General features: G+C 38.2%; 1 protein-coding gene across 1 annotated transcript in view; it reads left to right on the forward strand.

Moving 5' to 3' along the window:
- Positions 1–323: 323 nt before the first annotated feature.
- The window catches only part of PDE3B (phosphodiesterase 3B, cGMP-inhibited), a 190,187-nt gene continuing 167,923 nt past the window's right edge, over positions 324–22,587 (forward strand). Inside the window, exon 1 of the mRNA XM_006865827.1 lies at positions 324–1,301. Within this exon, the coding sequence (XP_006865889.1) occupies positions 324–1,301 (978 nt within the window). The remainder of the gene's footprint in view (positions 1,302–22,587) is intronic.

A 22,587-nucleotide genomic window follows, 5' to 3' on the forward strand; every position in this document is an offset into this window, starting at 1 on the left:
CGTGAGGTAACTGTTGCAGCCAGCGGGAGCTGGGAGACGACACTAAGGCTTCAGTCCAGAGAAGTGCCCCAGGGAGACGGAGGGGCGGCTAAAGCGGCCCGGGAGAGACGCCCCTTCCGTCCCGCTCCTCACCAGCATGTCGCGGACTCAGCCGCTCGTCTGCCGGCGCGGTGGGGACCCCGGGCCGTGGCGGCGGGCGCAGCCCTGACGCGCTGTGGAGCCGGGGGGCGTCCCGAACGCCAGGGCCGGGGGTCAGGGAGCGCGAGCGGCCGCTGCGTCGGAGCAGGGTGTGCTGAGCCCCACGGCCACCCCCGATCCCGGCCATGAGGAGGGACGAACGAGACGCCAAAGCCATGCGGTACCCGCAGCCTCTGGACGGGGCCGGCTCGCCCTCGGAGAGCCAGAGGAACGGCTACGTGAAGAGCTGCGTGAGCCCCCTGCGGCAGGACCCTCCGCGCGGCTTCTTCTTCCACCTCTGCCGCTTCTGCAACGTGGAGCTGCTGCTGCCCCCGCCGGCCTCCCCCCAGCAGCCGCGGCGCGGCTCCCCCTTCTCCCGGGCGCGCCTCTCGCTGGGCGCCCTGGCCGCCTTTGTCCTCGCCCTGCTGCTGGGCTCGGGGCCGGGGAGCTGGGCTGCGGGGGCCGCGCTGCTGCGGACCTTGCTGAGCGTCTGCTCGCACAGCCTCAGCCCCCTCTTCAGCATCGCCTGTGCCTTCTTCTTCCTCACCTGCTTCCTGACCCGGACCAAGCGGAGCCCCGGGCCGGGCCGGGCCGCCGGCGGCTCCTGGTGGCTGCTGGCGCTGCCCGCCTGCTGTTACCTGGGGGACTTCTTGGTGTGGCAGTGGTGGTCCGCGCCGTCGGAGGACCGGGACGCAGACGTGCCCGCGCCCCTGGCTCCCCTGGCCACGTTGGGCAGGTTGTTCTTGGTGCTGAGCTGTGTGGGTTTGCTGACGCTCGCGCACCCGGTGAGGCTCCAGCACAGCATCCTGGTGCTGCTCTTTTCCAGCTGCGTCTGGTGGGTGTCCGTCAGCAGCCTGGACTCGCTGCCTGCCGTGCTCAGGCCACTGATGTCCGGCCTGGTGGGGAGCGCTGGCTGCCTGCTGGCCCTGGGGCTGGATCACGTCTTTCATATTAGGGAAGCCCCTCAACGGCCTCGCGCGTCCAGCTCCGCGGAAGAAAAAGTGCCTGTGATCAGACCCCGGAGGAGGTCCAGCTGCGTGTCCCTCGGAGAGACGTCCGCCAATTACTACGGCAGTTGCAAAATGTTCAGGAGACCGTCGTTGCCTTGTATTTCCCGAGAACAGGTATGTTACCAGAAAGGGACAGGGAGAAGGGAGTGTGAAGCTGTCGCTCGAATTCGCGAGTTAAATCAACGGGCTTGAAAGTGTGTCAACTTTCTGGGTGGGATAAAAAAATTGAAAAAAAAAGGAAAAATAATAAGCTTTCTTCTGGAAAGAATTCTTAAAACACATAAAACTAAAAAGAAAAACAAAAAGCAGGTGCTGTTTCTCTTGAGATTGACATGAAATAGACCAACCATGTACTTTTGTAAGACTTTGTTTAGGCAGCCGATAAGTTCTTAGAAGAAATGAAGTGCCTATTTGTGGCTTAGTTAATAGATTGCCTACTCCTGCTTTTGCTTATGTTAATGGACTACTATATTTGGGGTGCCTTTTATCTGTTGCAATTGTGATGATGGTGTCTCCCCAGTGATAACATAAAGCCATTAGAGTGAATTTGTATAAATCTATACAAACACTCATATGTTGTTGTTAAGTGCCATCTTCGAGTCCTATCTTACTCACAGCGACCCTGTATAGGGTTTCCGAGGAGGACCTGGTGGGTTTGAACTACCAACCTTGTGGTTGTCAGTCTAGTACTGATACTACAGCGCCACACCAGAAGTCCATATATACATATGGTGGTGGTGTGTACTATGGAGTCGGTTCCGACTCAGCAACCCTAATTGGGTTTCCGAGGCTGTAAATCTTTACAGGAGCAGAAAGCCTCATCTTTCTCCCGCTGAACGGCTGGTAGTTTCAAACTGTCGAGATAAGAAGCCTGACTCATAAGCACTACGCTACCAGAGCTCCTTTCCATATGCATATACTAGTGTTATATGTGTGTATTATATATATGAATTTTAATCAGTGCCATTTTGTTATTAATGCTCGAGAGTTGGATTGAAGATCTTACAATTAGAAAAACACTAATGAGCTTTTGAACTGAGACTTCTTAATTTAGATGAAAAGACTGTTGGAAATATTTTAAAAGAAATTTTAATTCAAATTAGTTTCAGCAGTATATCCATACCATACCTACTGCCATCCAGATTATTATTTACAGCAACCCTATAAGGTAGAGTAGAGCTACGCCTTAGGGTTTTTGTGGCTGTAAATCCTCTGAAACCTCATCTTTCACTCAACAATATCAGCTGTATAGGCTACTGCAAGTTAGTTTACAAACTAACTCATGGTTCACTGTGTTATGTAATTAGGAGAAGGCCTTTTAACAATACAACTTTAAATTTAGTAATATCTGGCAAGATGTCAAAAGCATTTCTAATTTTTTCTTAGGTTTAGATGATTTTAAAGGAATTGGAAATCTTAAATCAGGGGTGAGCCTATACTTTTATATAACCTTGGGAAATCTACCTGTTTTATATCAGTAGAAAATGCAGTATGATGGATTACTTTTATATGTCTGTTCTCAAAATAGTTTTGTAACACCCACCAAATGAATGGGTGGGGTTATGCAAATGTGGTGATTATGGCCCACTGAGGGGATTGGATAGCTTGCTGATAATGCAAATAAGGTGAGGATGGGGGTCATGCAAACAAAGTGTATGGAATGCTAACAAGGGGATTAAACAGTTTTGCCATCCTGCTGAGCTTCAAATGATCCATCCTAGAGGCAGATGGGAACCTTGCTAGCAACAAGAGAGAGGAGCTAGGAGCTAAGAGCAGTACTTTGGGCCTGGGATACCTATGCTGAGAACCTCCTAGACCCAGAAGACAGAGAAAAAGACCTGTATGTAAAGCAAGAGTTGATAAGATGCAGTGGCGGAGAAATGGCAGCAGCAGAGGTCGCAGAACCAGGAGATGGGCAGGGGACAGCACGGTGGAGCATTACATAGAGTGAGAAAGTTGAGTGTCTTTGGGTAGGTGGCTTCTTGGTGGCATAAGGTGCTTCTGGGAACTTATCAGTGGAGCTAAAGAGTATTTTTTAAACCCATGCCCGAGCAGGACAGAGGCCTACTTGTGGACATGGTTAAGAAACTGCCTTGACTGAAGAGCTGTATCTCAAGTTGTTTCTTATCCTGAATTGTAACTGGTTCCTTAATAACCCCATAATTGTGAGTATGGTCTGTGAATTCTGTGTGGACTCTGACGTGGAATTTTGAATCCAGCTGAGAAGTAGAGTGCTGTGGGAAGAGGGATAGTTGGTGTCAGAATTGGTAAAAAGGTTGGAGAGAGATGGTATGTCTGACCTCTGCTTCATAGGAATCCACCGAAGACTGATGCTGGTGGTGATTCTCTTCCCCTCTTGTGAAGTTAGAGGAGGTCAGATACCCTCTGCCACGCCATTTTTTCCCCAGGAACTTAGTAGGTATAGCCATTCATTGTTCATTGACTGCTAAATGCAAAATGTTTTGCTTATGTTATCTGAATTCCTCACAAGAGCCCTGTATGGTGTTAGGTGACATTAACTTCATTTTAGATGTGAGACCATTGAGTTTTACAGAGGTTACCCACTCTTACACATCTAATAAGTGGCAGTTTGAACCTAAAATTTTTTTCAGTTCTCAATGCTGTGTGTTCTGCACAATGAAGAAGTTTTTGTAGAGGTTTTAAGTAGAACTTTATGTAAACCATTAGTTTCCATACACTTGATTACTACGTTTTACATTGGGACCTAGTAAATTTGAAACAATTTTCTTGGCCTTACTACATCAGATGTTCCTTTACCTCCTTCTCCTTCAAAGTAATCTACAAGCTACTACATTGATTTTTATGACATGGTAGATTAATAGAAACTCTCAGTGTTAAACACTGATCTGTTCTGCTCTTATGAGATGACACTTTCCTTCCTGAAAAGGCTTCAGAAGCCTATTTTGTTTTCTGTAGTTATTTGGTCAAATTCTTGAGAAATGTTGTTAGGCCTTTTTTTTTCTCAGTTTGCCACCACTGATAACTAACAATGCTTAAGAAAATGTCTATCAGAAGAAAAGTTGTGAGAGAGGGCTCACTGTAGAGCAAAGTAGTCCCAGCTGTTTTTCTAGAATGGAGTAAGTAGCATTTGGTGTTTGGCTGTATGTGACTAGGCTGCATTTTTTTTTTTTAAACTGGAAAAGTGTTGTAGCACTGTTTCGTCACATGGGTTGGCAATTTTCCTGAATTCAGCATCATTACAGTTTAATGTATTTTAATCATAATTTATTGGTATAGTCAGTTATGTCTGTTTTCTTGCAAACTGAAATGCTTACTCTTCTTAATCCTAATGTGGTTCTCTTTCGGTCATACAACCTTCTCAGCCTTTAAACTAGAGTGCAGTGTTGCTGTTTATGCTAGGTAGCTTCATCTTACGTTTGTATCAGAGGAAAACACAATTTGTACTTCTAAAAGGCATATTTTCTTAGTGCCAGAAAATCGTTATTCACACTATACTCAGAATGGGAACTTTTTGGGATCTTATGTGCTAATAGTTTAGAGGTTTGCTTATGGTAAAGAATAGTTTTAATTTAGTAGGGATTGTAACAGCAAGAATTTTTACTTGGTATGTTTTCTTATGAAGTTTAACAGTGGATCTATGGTTTTGTTTGTATGTATGCTGATGATATCAATACTTTTATAGAAGTAGAAGATCAGGAGACTTTCTAATTTTCAGAGTGCTAAACTTTGTATATAGCTTTGTAAAAACATTGTTTTGTTTCAAAAAAGTGAGAGAAGACTAAAAGATTTTGAGTAGAACCTAATATAGGAGAAAATGCCCTGGCTTCAGAGGCAGAAAATCCCAGCTCAAGTTCTGGCTGGACTCTGGTCTCTTGGAAAAACTAGTAGCCTTTTTGAGTTTGGTATCCTTAGATGAATTCTAAAATACCTTTCAATGCTAAAATGCATTCATTTCAGTTCGTTTGCACATTTTACAAAGTGCGAATACAATTATACATAATTATAAAACTACAAATTAGTAGTTTTTGAAATTTTACTTAAATGTTGAATGCGCTTATCACTAATCTAATACGTAATAATTGGAAGCAAATATGGGAAAATAGTTGGAAATAATAATGTTAATATGTAATAATTGGAAAATGAAAAAATTTCTTTATTTTCAGGATAAAACTGTTGCTATTTACTGTTGGTTGGTTACAACTCCTGGTGAACCCATGTGTGCAGAATAGAATTGCTATATAAGGTTAGCCCTCTCAGCCATTGCCCCACTCAACACTCCTTTAAAAAGTATATGTGAGTTAATTTCTGCGATGATTACAAAATTATTAACGCTTTTATTTGCTTAAGACTTTAAAAGTGTCAGTTAACATTTTAGAAAACCACTTGGATTCCTCGTCAACATGAATACTTTTAATTGTGTGAGAATAGATTTAAAGTAAGTGTTAATGTCTAGGATGTTATGTGAGGTGCCATATTAAAAAATGAGGACGTATTTCTAAAACATCAGATTTTCCTAATTAGATTTTTAGTATCTACTGTTAAGTGTTGTTTATGTTCACTTCTTAATTTTTTTTTTTTTTTTTATGTAAAGCATTTAGAAATTTGAAGTTTAAATTTAGTTACTGATGACTATGTTGTGATTTGTAGTATATTTACCAGGGGTCAGCTGCAACGAATGGGAAGTTTAAAAAAAAAAAAAAATCAGTTGTTGACATAGAAGTTTTGACCAGAACTTTAGAACTGTGTTTTTATGCAATTTTAATTGTATATTCTACAACTTAATTTTGAGCTTTCAACCAGATCATTTTGTGTATGATAGATTAGGTAAATATGAGGTTTTGAAAGACATGAGTTAGTGTGTGAGATATTTCTCTATACCTAAAATGTAAAATGCTAAAGTGTTTTTAAATGGTTAGGTAAATATTTAAAAGTTTTGTGGCCTTAAAGCCAATAAATATTATTAAAAGTGTTAATTTTATTTGAAAAGGTATACACATGTAGTGTGAAGTCATTAAAAAAAAAAATTAAAAATTTAAGTGATATTAACCGCCCTCTGCACTCCCTAAGGAATTTGCAAGGCATTGCATACACCACTGTGAATTTCTTTAACTAAGTGCTGTTGTTAAGTGCCATCCAGGCAATTCTGGCTCACAGTGGTCCTGTATAGGGTTTCTGAGGAGTGACTGGTAGGCTTGAACTCTCAGCCTTTTGGTTCGCAGTCCAGTGCAAATCCTTCAGTGCCACACCAGTATACTATAGTGTTTTTGAAATTTATTTTATGGCTTCACTGAGTTTTATTCTAATACCTTGTTAATATTTTATAGTACAGTGGCAGTATATGTCACAATTCTATATTCTGCCTTGTAAATACTGTGTATCTGCCGATATATTTACTTTTCAAAACCAGATTTGATGAAGTCATTCCTTCTGTTTAAAAATCTATGTCTTTTCATTGTCTGCAGGCAAATGCTCATGCCCTTCCTTGCTCCTGGCCTGGAAAACCCTTCATAACCTGTCTTTAACCTTTTTTGTTGTTGTTGTTTGCTTTAAAATTTTTTTTAAAAAACAGCAGTCTAAGATTTATGAAATTCCCCACTCCCACATCCCTTCTTGGCTCTAGCTATTTGAGCGCTGTTGTTATTATCCGGCTTGTTGTGGAATTTTTTCCTTTTGTTTTTACCATTCCCACTGGTTAAAATTCCCTTTAAGGAACACATGAGATTAAGAAATCTTTACATTACAGTGGCACTGAAATTGATATGTAAGTTAAGCACAATACTCCATTATTACAAAGTTGCTCCTTTTTTTTTTAAAGTTGGTAAATCATATGAAGCCATGATAGGGTGTGATAGAGTATTCTCATCATATTGATTGAAATCGAAGCATCTTCAGAGTTTCTGTTTTCCCACATTGAATGGGTGGTACATAGGGCCAGTAAAACTGTAAAGATTGTTTTCCTCACCCTAAGGCTTTTTTTTAAAAATAATATTTTATTGTCTTTTAGGTGAACGTATACTTGGCAATTTAGGTTCTTATTTAATAATTTCTACACAAATTATTCGTTATATTTGTTACATTTTTCACGCGATGTCATCTTTCTCATTCATTTCATTCTGGTCATCGTTAGACTCTATCCTCCTCGATGGCAGACCCTTCTCGCGTTCTCCATTTTCCCTTTCAGTTATCAAATTTGCCCAGTTACCCCCATCCAAGGCAGAATAATCTATCTTTGTTGAAAACATTTATTTTAATGCAAATATGTTTGTGTAGACACAGAGGAGATTTTGAGTTTGTCTAATTAAAACCTGGTAGTATAGAGGCTACGAATCGGGCTGTGAACCACAAGGTCAGCAGTTCGAAACTACCAGCTGTTGCGCGGGAGAAAGATGAGGCGTTCTGCTCCCGTAAAGATTTACAGCCTCGGAAACCCTGTACAGGGTCGCTATGAGTCGGAATCGACTCCACGGCACATAACAACAACAACAACAATTAAAACCTAAGTCCTGGTGTGGCACTGTAGGATAAGTGCTGGACTGCTAACCAACCACAAGGTCAGCAGTTCAAACCCACCAGCTGCACCTTGGAAACCCACTATGAGTGGGAATCAACTCAAATGACAATTAAAACCTATCTGTGGCTCCATAGGATAAGCACTAGACTGTGGACCACAAGGTCAGTGATTTGAGACCACCAGCCACTCCACAGGAGAAAAGTAAGGCTTTCTGTTCCCACAAAACATCTAAAGCCTCAGAAACCCTATACGGCTCACTATGAGTCGAAACAGACTCCATGGTATTTAATAGCAACACTAGCATTTTATAGAAAGGAAATAAAGTAAACCCTTGAGAGATAATAATATTGGCTCAGGGTTATAAAGTGATATATTTTGAAAACAGGAACTAGAATCTAAGTCTTCAATCCTGCTTCCCATATATTTTCCATAGAAAGCGCATGTACCAGCAGTCATTTGTCAGTGGTGCTGTAGTATTAAGCACTGAACACTGACCTTCTGTCTGTGATAGAATAATACCCATACGTGGAAGACGAGGTAATACCACTATTTTTCAAATTTATGCACCAACTGCTAAAGTCAGCTATGATGAAATTGAAGAATTCTCCCAACTTCATCTGTGTGAAATTGATCAAACATGCTGTCAAGATGCATTGATAATTACTGGTGAATGGAATGTGAAAGTGGGAAACAAAGAGGAAGGATCAATAGTTGAAAAATATTGTCTTGGTGATAAAACAATGCTGGAGATTGCATGATACAATTTTGCAAGACTAATGGCTTATTCATTGCAAGTACCTTTTTAAAACAACATAAAGGAAGACTGTACATGTGAATGTCACCAGATGGAATACACAGAAATCAAATTTACTACATCAGTGGGGATAGATGATGGAGAAGCTCAGTATCATCAGCCAAAGCAAGGCCACGGGCAAACTGGATCAGACCATCAATTGCTCATATGCAAGTTCAGACTGAAGCTGAAGAAAATTAAGACAAGTCACGAGAACCAAAATGTGACCTTGAATCTATCCTACTTGAACTTAGCAATCATCTTAAGAACAGATTTGATACATTAAATATTAATGGTCCAAAAGCAGAAGCGTTATGGGAAGACATTAGAAAAGCATTATCCATGCACGGAAAAAAAAATGTCATTAAAAAAACAGCAGAGAAAGAAAATAAAATACCAAAATGAATGTCAGAGGAGATGCTAAAACTTGTTGCATGTAGAGAAACTAAAGCAACTGAAAGAAATGAGGAAGTAAAAGAGCTGAACAGAAAAATTTAAATGACCACTTGAGAAGACAAAGTAAAATATTATAATGAAATATGCAAAGACCTGGAGCTGGAAAATCAAAAGAGAAGAACACACTTAGTATTTCTCAAGCTGAATGAATTAAAGAAAATATCCAAATCTTGACTTGTAATATTAACGGATTCTATGGGCAAAATATTGAATAATGCAGAAAGCATCAAAAGAAGATGGAAGGAAAATAGTCACTGTACCAAAAATAATTGGTTATTGCTCAGCCATTTCAAGAGGTAGCATATGATCAAGAGCCAATGTTTCTGAAGGAAGAAATTCAATCAGTATTGAAGACATTGATGAAAAACACGTCTCCAGGAATTGATGAGATACAAATTGAAATGTTTCAACAAGCAGATGCAGTGCTGGAGGTGCTCACTCATCTATGCCAAGAAATTTGTAAGACCTGGGAGAGATTCATATTTGTGCCCATTCCAAAGAAAGTGACCTAATGGAATGCAAATACTATTGATATCACATGCAAGTAAAATTTTGCTGAAGATAATTCAAAAAAGGTTGTAGTATTACATGGACAGGGAGTTGCCAGAAATTCAAGCCAGATTCAGAGGAGTACATGGAATGATAAATACCATTCCTGAAGTCAGATGGATTTGGCTAAAGCAGAGAATACCAGAAAGATGTTTACTTGTGTTTTATTGACTATGCAAAGACATTCGACTGTATGGATCAGAACAAACTATGGATGACATTGTGAAGAATGGTTTTTCTAGAACACTTAATTGTGCTCATGAGGAACCTGTACATAGACAGTCATTTGAATAAAACAAGGGGATACTGAATGGTTTTAAATCAGGAAATGTATGCACCATGGTTGTATCCTTTCACTATACTTATTCAGTATGTATGATGAGAAAACAATCTGAAGAGCTATGAGTTTTAACAAGAAGAATGTGGCATCAGAATTTGAGAAAGACTCATTAACAACCTGATTTGTTGGAACCAAAGAGGATTTTAAATACTTACTGATGAAGATCAAAGACCACAACCTTCAATATGGATTGTACCTCAATGTAAAGAAAACAAAAATCCTCACTGCCAGAGTAGTAAATAATATCTTGGTAAATGTAAAAAGAATTGAAGTTGTCAGAGACTTCATTTTGCTTGGATCCACAGCCAACACTCATGGAAGCAGCAGTCAAGAAATCAAAGCAACAGATCTGTTGCTAAAGACCTCTTTAAAATGTTGAAGAGCAAAGATATCAATATGAGAACTAAGGTCCTGACCCAAGCCATGACATTTTCAGTCACCTCATATGCATGTAAAAGTTGGACAATTAGTATGGAAAACCATAGAAGAATTTGTGCATTTGAATTATGGTGTTGACAAAGAATATTGAAAGTGTCACATATTGACAGAAGAACAAATATAATCTGTTCTGGAAGAAGTACAGCCAGCCTGCTCCTTAGATGGGAGGATAGTGAGAGACTTCATCTCTCATACTTCGGAGAATATTTCTATAATATTTGGTTAATTTATGTACTCTGTGTTAGTACTATACTGTCTTAATTGTGATAGCTCTGTAATAGGAATTTATATCTCTTTAGTCTCTACATCTTGTACTTTGTCTCTAGGATTGAATTGGTTCTTTTTGAACCTTTACTTTTCAATATAAATTTTAGAATTAACTTGTTTCACAAAAGAAATCTTGTTGGAATTTTGATTTGCATTGCATTCAATCTTTTGAACAATTTACAGAAGAGTTGGTATCTTTGGTATTAAGTCTTTGTTATCAATGAACATGGTATATCTATCTGTCCAAGTGTTCAAGTATTCACTAATGTCTTTCATTAAATATACGTTTTTCATGAATACCTGCACATCTTTTGACAGTTTCCATATTAGATACTTTATTTTTTGCTATTAAAAGTAGTTAATATTAAAAACATCTTCCTACTGGTTGCTGCTGTTATGGAGAAAGGTAATTGATTTTGCATATAATTTTGTATTTAGAAACCCTGACAAAATCTTACTAATTCTAGTCATTTATAGATGCTCTTGAGTTCCTGGGTAGACCGTGTCATATCATCTGTTAGTAATAACAGTTTGTGCCTGCCTTTCCAACTTCAAAACTTTTTCTTTTCTCTTTTTACCATGCATCTAGGATCTTTAATACAATGATTGATACATATAGACAATAGGGAACATCCTTATCTTTTTTTTTTTTAAAGGGAATGGCCTCAAGATTTATATTAATTTTTATATTTGCTGTAGGTTTTTTGTGGATATTCCTTGTCCAGTTAGCAGATTTCCTATTTTTTTTTTTTTTTCAAAGTCTTGAATGGGTGCTGAATTGTGGTGAATATTTTTTTCATCATGCTAGGTGAAAAAATGATAATTTTCAGTAATATATTAATTTGATGAATTACATGAATTGAATCTTCCAAAATTTAATGAATCGTATTTTCCACTGATAAACCTAATTTGGTTTAATTAAATCTAGTAAAATAAACCTAATTACATTGCTGAATTTGATTTCTTCTACAGTAGTAGTCTGGTTTTTTTGTGTTAGAGTTATGGTAACCTTATAAAACCAGTTGTGAATATCCCCTCCTTTTTCCTTACTCTCTGGAGAATTTGTGTAAGTTTCTAATGATTGGTTCTGGAATATTTACTGGCATTGGGCTATAAAAGCCATGTTGGGCTAGTATTCTCTTTATTTTACTAGGATTGGCCATACTTCCTATTTCCTTTTGTTTAGATTTTTAAAATTATATATTTCTAAGACTTTACTTAATCTAATTTACTTTCATAATTAGTAATATATTTTTCGTATGGTACCTCTGTAGGGTATGCACTGGACTTCTAGCCACAAGGTCGCCAGTTTAAGCCCAGCAGCTGCTCCCCAGGAGAAAGATTAAGCTTTCTGCTCCCATTAAGATTTATAGCTTTGAAAACCCTATGCCGGGTTCCTGTGAGTCGGAACCGACTTGACGGCACTCAACAACAACACATTCCTTTTAATGTATGCATTTATGTCCTCTTTTTCATTCCTTATATTTCTTGTGTCTTTTTGTTTGTTTATTTGTTTCTTCATCATACATGTCTGAAGTATGCTAGCTTTTAAATCTTTTGAAAATACCCATCTCCTTGGTTTGGTTGATCTTGTTGGTGCTTGCTTTCTATTTTATTTATTTAAATTTGTTTTATTATTTCTCCCTTTTTTCAATTTGATGTTATTGCTTGTTTCTAACTTTATAAGTGGAATGTTAAGTCCATTAATTTTAAGTTCTTCTTCCCCATATATACATTTGGTGTTGCTGTTAAGTGTCATCAAGTCACTGTATAGGGCTTCCAAGGAGAGGCTAGTGAGTTTGAACCACAGATTTCATGGTTCAAATTGACATTGCAGTCCAGTGCTTTATCACACAGTGCCACACCAGAACTCCATATATACTTTTAAGAGTCTACATTTCCTTCTAACAGTCTATTTGATATACAGTGTATTGTGGCCTAAGCATTGCCTAATTTCTATTATGGGTTCTCTTTTGACTTATTTGTTGTTTAGGATATCTAAGATGTTTCTAATTGTGTAGATTTTCTTGTTAAATTCTTGTTTATTTTTTATTTCATTGTTTTATGGACAAAGAATGTGGCCTTATGTGATCAATTTTCATAAATGTTCTAGGTGCTTCACTTGTTAGGTATAATGTTTATTTGCTAGATAAAAGTTGTTACATTTTCTTTCATATCATGTGTCCTTAGACTTTTTTTTCTTTTTGAATCATCAAGAATTGGAGAAATATTAGAGATTTCCCTTTAATGGTAGATTTTCAGCATCTCTCTCCACCAGTTTAGGATTTGCTTTCGTGTGTGTGTGCGCGTGCATGCAGAATAGGTGAATTTTTCATATTGGATAGCATGACTTACCAAAGACTAACACAAAGCATACATGAGAAATAGCACATTTTGACATCAATTAGTTTAGTCAGATTTAACATATATTTACAAATTACCTTTTACCTGGCAGGTCCTGAAGGTAATAATATAATAAGCACAGGGTCAGTATTTCAAGGATATCACACTCTAGTGGAGGGAGAATATGTGAGTAAATATAGTTCACTTTGGTAAGTGATATAGTAGTGGTGTGAGCAAGGTTTCATGGGAGCACTATAGAAGGAACAGCTATTTGGGAGGAGAGTTAAAAACACCATAATATATCATTGAGATTTAATCTTCAAAGAAAGATTCTTGATGATATAAAACAAATTAAAATAAAGTTAAAATGTTCACTTCTATGACCTTAAGAATAATTTTTAAAAGTCACTTTGATATCATTCCTACATTATTCTAAATATGTATAGAATAAATGTTGTTAAGTGTTGTCGAGTCAGTGCTAAAACAGTGATCTTGTACAGGGCTTCCAAGGAGTAGCTGGTGGGTTTGAACCACTAACCTTGTGATTAAGTAGTTCAGTGCTGATTCTACAGTGCAATACCACTTCTTATTAAATAAAGACTGAAAAATCATGTAAAACATAGTAAGTCAAACTAGACAAGCCATATACCACTCAGTCAGAAACCAAAATAAGATGCTTCTGATCCCCACCAAAAATGTCAGTCTCAGTGATAAAAATGATGTAGTCGATAAAGAACTATATTTCAAGATCAGAAAAGAGATATGCTTATAATATGAATTCATTAGCAAGTACTCACAACTAGTTGGTCAATGAAAAGAGCTTCATTTAAGTACATACTTTAGGTAGAGGATGAACTGAAATCAAGAAAGAATGCTAATAATAAACACATTGTTGTTGTTGTTAGGTGTCATCAAGTCGGTATTGACACACAGTGACCTTATGCACAGAAGAATGAAACACTGCCCGGTCCTGGGCCAACTTCACTATTGTTGCCACGCTTGAGCCCATTGATGCTGCCACTTTGCCAATCCATCTCTCTGGGGAGGTCTTCCTCTCTTTCTCTGACCCTCCACCCTACCAAACATGATATCCTTCTCCAGTGACTACTCCTTCCTGACAACATGTCTGAAGTATGAGAGACGATGTTTGGCCATGCTGGCCTCCAAGGAGCACTCTGGCTGCACTTCTCCCAACACAGATCTATTGGTTCTTTTGGCAGCCACTTTCAATATTCTCCTCCAACACCATAACTCAAAAGTATCAATTCTTCTACGGTCTTCCTTATTCACTGTCCAGATTTCGCATTCAAATGTGGTTGTTGAAAATAAATACCATGGCTTGGGTCAGGCGCACCTTAGGATCAAGCTGACATCTTGCTTTTCAACACTTTAAAAAGGTCTTGTGTAGCAGATCTGCCTAATGCAATACGTCATTTGATTTCTTGACTGCTGCTTCCATGACTATTGATAGTTGATCCAAGAAGAATGAAGTCCTTGACAACTTCAATCTTTTCTCCACTGATAAGAATGTTGTTTATTGTTTCAGTGGTGAGGATTTTTGTTTTCTTTACATTGAGATGCAACCCATACAGAAGGCTGTGCTCTTTGATCTTCATCAGTAAATGTTTTAAGTCTTCTTCACTTTCAGCAAGCAAGGTTGTATCATCTGTGCATTGCAGGTTGCTAATGAGTCTTCCTCCAATCCTGATGCCACATTTTTCTTCATATAACCCAGCTTCTTGGATTATTTGCTAATCATACAGGTTGAATAAGTATGGTGAAAGAATAAAACCCTGTCGCACACCTTTCTTAATTTTAAGCCATGTTCTGTTTGAACAACTGCCTCTTGGTCCAGGTACAGATTTCTCACGAGCACAATCAAGTGTTCAGGAATTCTCATACTTTGCAATGATGTCCATAGCTTGTCATGATCCACACAATCGAAAACCTTTGTGTAGTCAATAAAACACAGGTAAGCATCTTTCTGATATTCTCTGCTTTCAGCCAAGATCCATTGGACAATAGCATTGATACCCATCGTTCCACGGTCTCTTCTGAATCTGGCTTGAACCTCTGGAAGTTCTCTGTCAATGTATGCTTGTAGCCATTTCTGTATTACTTTTAGTAAAACTTTTCTTGCATGGGATATGAAAGAGATTATCCGATGATTTCCGCATCCCATTGGGTGTCACCTCTCTTTGGAATGGGCACTAATATGGATCTCTTCCAGTCAGTTGGCCAGATAGTTGTCTTCCAAACTTCTTGGCATAGATGAATGAGTTCCTCCTCACTTTCTTGAAAGATTTCAATTTTTATTCCATCAATTCCTGGTGCCCTGTCTTTGCCAATTCCGTCAATGCACCTTGGATTTCTTCCTTCAGTATCATTGACTCTTGATCATATGCTACCTCTTGAAACGGTTGAACACCAACCATTTCTTTTTGATACAGTGACTCTGTGTATTCCTTCCATATTTTTGGATGCTTTCTACATCATTCAATAATTTGCCCAGAGAATCCTTCAGTAACGAAAGTTGAGGCTTGATTTTTTTCTTCAGTTCCCCCGCTTTAGAAATACTGAGCGTGTTCTTCCTTTTTAGTTTTCTGACTCAAGATCTTTGCACATTTTGTAATATTTGGCTTTATCTTCTCGAGCTGATCTTGGAAATTTTCTGTTCAGCTCTTGTACCTCCTCGTTTCTTAATTTGCTTTAGCATCTCTACACTGGAGAGCAAGTTTCATTGTCTCTTCTGACATCCATTTTGATCTTTTCCTTCTTTCTTGTCTTCTCAATGACTTTTTGCTTTCTTCCTGTATGATGTTCTTGATGTCATCCTACAACTTTTCTGGTCTTCGGTCTTTAGTGTTTAATGTATCAAATCTGTTCTTCAGATGATCTCTAAATTCAGGTGGGATATATTCCAGGTCATCTTTTGGCTCTTGTGGACTTGTTTTCATTTTCTTCAGCCTTAGTTTGAATTTGCATATGAGCAATTGATAGTCTGTTCCACAGTCTGCTCCTGGCCTTGTTTTGACTGATGATATGGAGCTTTTCCATCGTCTCTTCCCACAGATGTAGTCAATTTGAAATCTATGTATTCCATCTGGTGAGGTCCATGTGTATAGTTGTCTCTTCTGCTGTCTAAAGAAGGTATTTGAAATGAACAAATGATTGATTTTGCATAATTCTATCATGCGTTCTCCAGCATCATTTCTATCACCAAGGCCATGTTTTCCAACTACTGATCCCTCCTCTTTGCTCCCAACTTTCACATTCCAATCACTGGTAATGATCAGTAGATAAGTAAATATGTAGGTAAGCAACCACTGCGCTATAAAGTATTACTAAGAGAGATCAGGCTAAAACCAAAATAGGTAACAATATCAATTACGTTGGAAGGAAATTAGAACAGTGTGCTAAAATAAGAAGTTTTGCATTTTTCAAGAGAAAGGTAAAGAATCTTTGGCTTTTGTTAAGTATACATATTAAAACAGTGTAACTACTAAAGGAGTATATATTGATTGTATAACTTTAAAAGAAGTAGAAGTGGAAAAAGGAATGAGGGAAAAAAAGAAAAAAAATCAATATAATAGAGGGAAGAAGATAAGAAAGTAAGCAGGACAAATACTTATTGTTGTTGAGTGCTGTTAAGTTGGTTCTGACCCCTAGTGACCCTATATAGGATTCGAGGAGTGGCTAGTGAGCTTGAACCACTGACTTTGTGGTTCAAACGACTTTGTTGTCAGCGCATTAACTCACAGCACCACACCAGGACTCTAGGATAAACATAGCACAGAAAAAGATAATAGAAATCAACTCAGTTACTATATATAAGTAATCTTGATAAACAATAAAGGCAAAAACTCTTGTCTTATGATGGGTTTTCTAGAGAAACAAAACCAGTAGAACATATATATCGTTTCTGAGGAGTGACTGGTGAGCTTGAATTGCCAACCTTGAGGTTCAAATGGACCTTACAGTCCAGCACATTAACCTACAGCTCCTCACCAGGACACACACACACACTCTCTCTCTCTCTATGTATGTATATATGTGTGTGTGTGTGTGTGTGTGTGTGTATAAATAAGTTTATTGTCTTACAATTGTAGAGTCCCAGGTTCCCAGTGGGAGAGAGACTCCCTCCTGTGTGCCATTGGGAGCAGGCCACATCGCCGAGGAAGCATCCCTTCAATTAATTGGCAGCTCACAGCCACTCATCGTAGAGTTAACTATGCCATTAAAATTCTGGAAATTCTACACTAGTGGAGTTGACACAGAACCCTAACCATTACGGGCTCTCTTATGTTAAAAGAAGATAAGTTATGTTACATTATGTTAAAAGAAGATAAGGATTGTCTACTTGGATTTTTTTTTAAATGACCTATACTTTTACAAACAAGGATATGTAAAAGAGTGGTTAACAAAAACATACAAACAGCAGAAGACAAATGAGTTTACTGGGTCCTTCTAAAAATTAGACACTTAAGTGCATCAAAGGGTTTCACCAAAAGAGTAAAAAAAGAACCCACAGACTAGGAAAATAATTGGCAATAAAATATTGAACAAGGGACTAGTCTCTAAAATTTATAGTAAACTTCAACATCTAAATAACAAAAATAGAAATAGTAAATTTTAAAATGGGGGGAGGACATGAACGTACACTTCACTGAAGAAGATATTCAGGTGGCTGATGAACACATGTAATACTCATGGTCATTAACCATCAGAGATGTAAATCAAAATAGTGGGATATCATCTCACCGATGCACTAACAGCAAAGTTTCAAAATAACAGGACATAAATGTTGGTGAGGGTGTGGAGAGATAGAACTCTCATATGCTGCTGGTGGGACTGTAAAATGGTGCAATCGCTGTGGAAAATGATACGGCACTTTCTTAAGAAATATAATATGATTCAGCAATCCCACTTCTGGATACATAGAGTAGAGAGATAAGAGCTATGACATAAATAGATACATGCATACCCATATTCACTGCAGCAGCACTCATAATAGCAAAAAGATTGAACCAATCCAAATGCCCATTAGTACAAGAATAAACACACCATAGTTCATACATACAGTGGAATTCTGTGCAACATTAAAGAATAGATAAACACACCATAGTTCATACATACAGTGGAATTCTGTGCAACATTAAAGAATAGATAAACACATCATAGTTCATACATACAGTGGAATTCTGTGCAACATTAAAGAACAGTGAATCTGCAAACAAGTGAACCTGGAGGATATTATGTGAATGAAATCAATCAATCAATCACAAGAATGTCTTATTTATTTAGACAAATAGGAGATCACGGATACAAAAAGACAAAGTTTTCACACAAAAAGAGACATTAGTTGATGTTACTGTGGGTGGCAGGGGAGGGGAGAGGGTAGGGTGAGGGAAAGACAACATATAATAAGAGGGAGGGCAGCAAAAGATGAAAAGAGGAGTACAAGAATTGAAGTCAACAAATGTAAATACTATTATATACACCGTTCTGTGAAAACAGTAATCTACAAGCGTGTGTATAGACGCAGAAACTGAACAATTGGGAAAGAGCATGGGACTGTCTGTATACACGAATGTATATACAGGTTTAACAGGACCTTTCTATATATGAGTATGTCTTTATATTGTAAATAATGAGCACATCCATGAAGATAGCAGAATGTACAGAGTGCAAAGCTATGAAACCTTTATAGTTATAACCAAACACCTTGGGGGAATGAGTTAGTGGGCTTGGGGACTCAGGACCATCATCCTGGGGAGGAACATCAAGATCAGTTGGCATAATGTAGTTCACACAGACAATGCTCTACATACTACAGGGATCTTAAAGCTCATGAGCAGCCATCTGAAGTACACCTATTGGTCTCTCCCCATCTGGGGCAAAGAAGTGAAGAAAATTGAAGATGCATAGAAATAGTCCAATGGACTTATGAACCATGCAAGTCTCAGCCCCCACGACCCTGAGACAGGAAGAACTAGATGGTGCCTGGCTACTACTACCAATTGCTCTGAAAAGGGTCACATTAAAATACTTGGCTAGAGTGGGATAAAAATGTGGAGAACAAAACTCTAAATCATGCCAAAAAACACAACCTAGGTTTATTGGTCAGCTAGAGACTGGTGGAACCCTCAAGAGTGGCCCTAGTCCTGGTGGGGTGCTGTAGGATAAGCGCTGGACTGGTAACCATAACGTTATGGTTCAAACCTACCAGTCATTCCTCGGAAACTCTGTTCAGGGGTCATTATGAGTCCGATACGCTGGACGGTACTTAACTACAACAACAACATCACTCTTTAATCCTGGAACTGAACTCACCTCTGTGGCTCAATGGTCTCTAAGGGGAACAGTAACAGTAATGAGAAGTGTGCTCCTTAAGGTTATCAACCCTCTGAGATCAAAAGAGCAGCAGTTGCCCAAGGACAAAGTTCAGAAGGGTTAGGAAATAAGGAGAAACAGAAAAAAGAAACAGGGAGGAAGTGGGATAAGTGATGTTACATTGAGGGGATTAAATCAGTGAGATGAAACAAAATGTGTATGGATTGTGGAATGAAAACTGATTTTATCTATGAACCTTCACCCATATAAATATATATGAAGAAAAAAAGTAGGAAAAGATGCACAAGATAAATATAAAATGTCATTTAAGTAAAACATTTCTAGAGAAAAAGAGATCATATAAAGTATTTAATTCACAAAGAAGGTGAGCAATGTTAAATTTGTAAGAATTTATATACAAGTATGTGTGTGTGTGCATGAGTATAATCTATGGCTAATGCCCTTGACTGCTAACTGAAAGGTTTGAGGTTTGAGTCCATTAAGAGGTGCCTGGAAAGAAAGGTGTGGCACATTCTACTTCTGAAAATGCAATCACTAAATACTCTGTGGAGCACAGTATTACTTTTATACACATGGGTCACCATTTTGGAATCCACTTTATAACCACTGGTTTGATTACATCTGTACACATACATACTTATTGTTAGTTGCTGTCAAGCTTGCTTCAACTCTTGATGACTTTTTGTATTATAGAATGAAAAGTTACCTGGTTATGTACCATCCTCATGATTGCTGTTATTTGAATCCATTGTTGTGGCTCTCGGGTCAGTCCATCAGGTCAGTCCATCTTATTGGGGGTTTCTCTCATTTCTGCTTTGCTAAACTTGATATCCTTTTCTGATGGTTGGTTTTTGCTGATCTGATATCTCTTCATCCTTTATTCTTAGGAATATTTTTGTATGTTTTCTAAGACTGTTCTTTTGGTAGTAAAGTATTCTTCATCAGCATCGTTATTCAAATGCATCATTTTTTCTTACTTCATTTTTCATTATCCAGTGTTTGCATGCATGCGAGACGACTGAAAAGACCAGGGCATGGTTCAGGTGCACTTTAGTCAGTAAAGAGATATGTTTGCTAATTAAAACTTTAAAGAGCTCTACTGCAGATTTGAAATGTATCATTTGGTTTCTTAACTGCCACTTCCATGGATATTGATTGTTGACACAAGGAGAATAAAAATTGTTGTTAGTTTCAGTTTCTTATGCATTTGTCATAATACTGTTTATCAGCTCAGTTGTTGGGACTTTCATTTCCTTCATGTTCTAGTGTATTCCATACTGCAGTCTTTGACTTTCATCATTCATTCAGTGCTTCAAGTCAACTTCAGTGTCAGCAAGCGAGATGTGCCATTTGCAAAGTATAGGTTGTTAATCATGAATGAGTCTTCCTTCAGTCCTGATGTTGTGCATATAGTTCAGTTTCTTGGATTATTTGTTCACTATAAATAATGAATAAATAAAGTGAATACAACCCAGCTGCACACCTTTTCTCATTTTAAACCTTGCTGTATCCCCTTGATGTTTCCAAATGACGGCCTCTTGATCCATACACAGGTTTCACACAAGCACAATTAAGTGTTTTGGAATTCCTATTCATAATATTATCCATAATCTATGATCCATGCAATTAAATGCCTGTGTAATCAATAAAACACAAGTAAACATCTTTCTGATATTCTCTACTCTCATCCAAAATCCATCTAACAACAGCAAGGATATCCCTTATTTCATGTCATCTTAGTCAAGCTTGACCGTCTGATAGTTTGCTGTCAATGCATGGCTTTCACTAGCATGTGAAATTAACCATGTTTTCCAGTAATTTCCAGATTCTGTTGGATCACATTCCTTTATAATAAGCATGAATATGGATCTCTTTCAGTCAGTTGGCCAGGTTGCTGTCTTTACCATTTCTTGACCTAGATGAGTAAATGTTTGCAGTGTTGCATCTCATTGTGGAAGCATTTCAGTCCATACTCGGTCAATTCCTGGAACCTGGTTTTTCACCAATACCTTCAATGCATATTGAACTTCTTACTTTAGTACCAGTGGTTCTTGATTGTGTGCTACCTCCTGAAGGGGTTGAATTTTTTGTTTTGGAACAGTTACTCTGTTTAATCCTGCCATCTTTTTTTTTTTGCTTCTTGCATGATTCAAGTTTTTGCCTCTATAATTCTTCAGTAATACAACTTGAGGCTTGAGTTTTCTCTTCCGTCGTGTCAACTTGAAATATTCCAATCGTGTTCTTCCCATTTGTTTTTCAACTCTAGGTCTTTGCACATTTCATTGTGATACTTTACCTTGCTTTTTTGAGCTGCACACACACACATACACACATGCACATACTTACACACACACATGTACATACTTACACATGGTTAATAACTCTCCCCAAATTCACCTACAATAGGGAGCATTCTTTGTTTACACTATTTATATTTTAAATTCATTCTCATCACATCTGTATATATATATATCTTAGCAGAGTTCTGGTGTGGCATTGTGGGTTAATGAGCTGGACTTCAAAGTCATTTGAACTGTGAGGCCGGTGGTTCAAGCTCATTAGCTGCTCCTCGGAAACCCTATACAGTGTCGCTATGGGTCCGAACTGACTCGACAGCACTTAACAACAACAATAACACATATATTAGCATTGCAGTGTGCTAGTTGCTGTGATGTAAATATGAGGATGAAGAAGACAGTATTTATTCTCAGGGAATTTTTCTCTATTAGAGACTTGCTTCTGTGAGAGAGAATTAAATTAATGCTGTATATCCAGTCTGAGTACTGTTTTGTAGGAAAGGAAACAAGTGATCAGCTTTTAATGGAGGAATATTGTAAGTCTTCATAGAGGTGGTTGTGTGCTGTGGAGTTGGTTCTGACTCATGGCGACCCTGTGTAGGGTTTCTAAGACTAAATTTTATGATAGCAGAAAGCCTCATCTTTCTCAAGCTGAGCAACTGGGATATTTGAACTGCTGACCTCATGGCTAGCAGCCCAACTTGTAAGCCACTACACTACCAGGGTTCCTTTGAAGGATACACATATGGTGGTGGTGGTTGTGTGCCATGGTGTCGGTTCTGACTCATAGTGATCCTGTATAGAGTTCTGAAGCTATAACTCCTTACAGAAGCAGAAAGCCTCCTTTTATCTTTCTCCTACAGAGCAGCTGGTAGATTTGAACTATTGATCTTGTGGTTAGTAGTCCAACTCATAATCCACTATGCTACCAGGGCTCCTTTTGAAGGATAAATATAGGACTTGATTAAGTAGACACATGTATTGTGACTTAGAAGAAATAATTTGAAAGAAAAGAAAGCTCATGGCTTTTTTGTGGAAACCAGAATGGATTGTTGAAAGTAAGGAGTCTA

This window comes from Chrysochloris asiatica, unplaced genomic scaffold, assembly GCF_000296735.1.
Source record: "Chrysochloris asiatica unplaced genomic scaffold, ChrAsi1.0 scaffold00083, whole genome shotgun sequence".
Lineage (NCBI taxonomy): Eukaryota > Metazoa > Chordata > Mammalia > Afrosoricida > Chrysochloridae > Chrysochloris > Chrysochloris asiatica.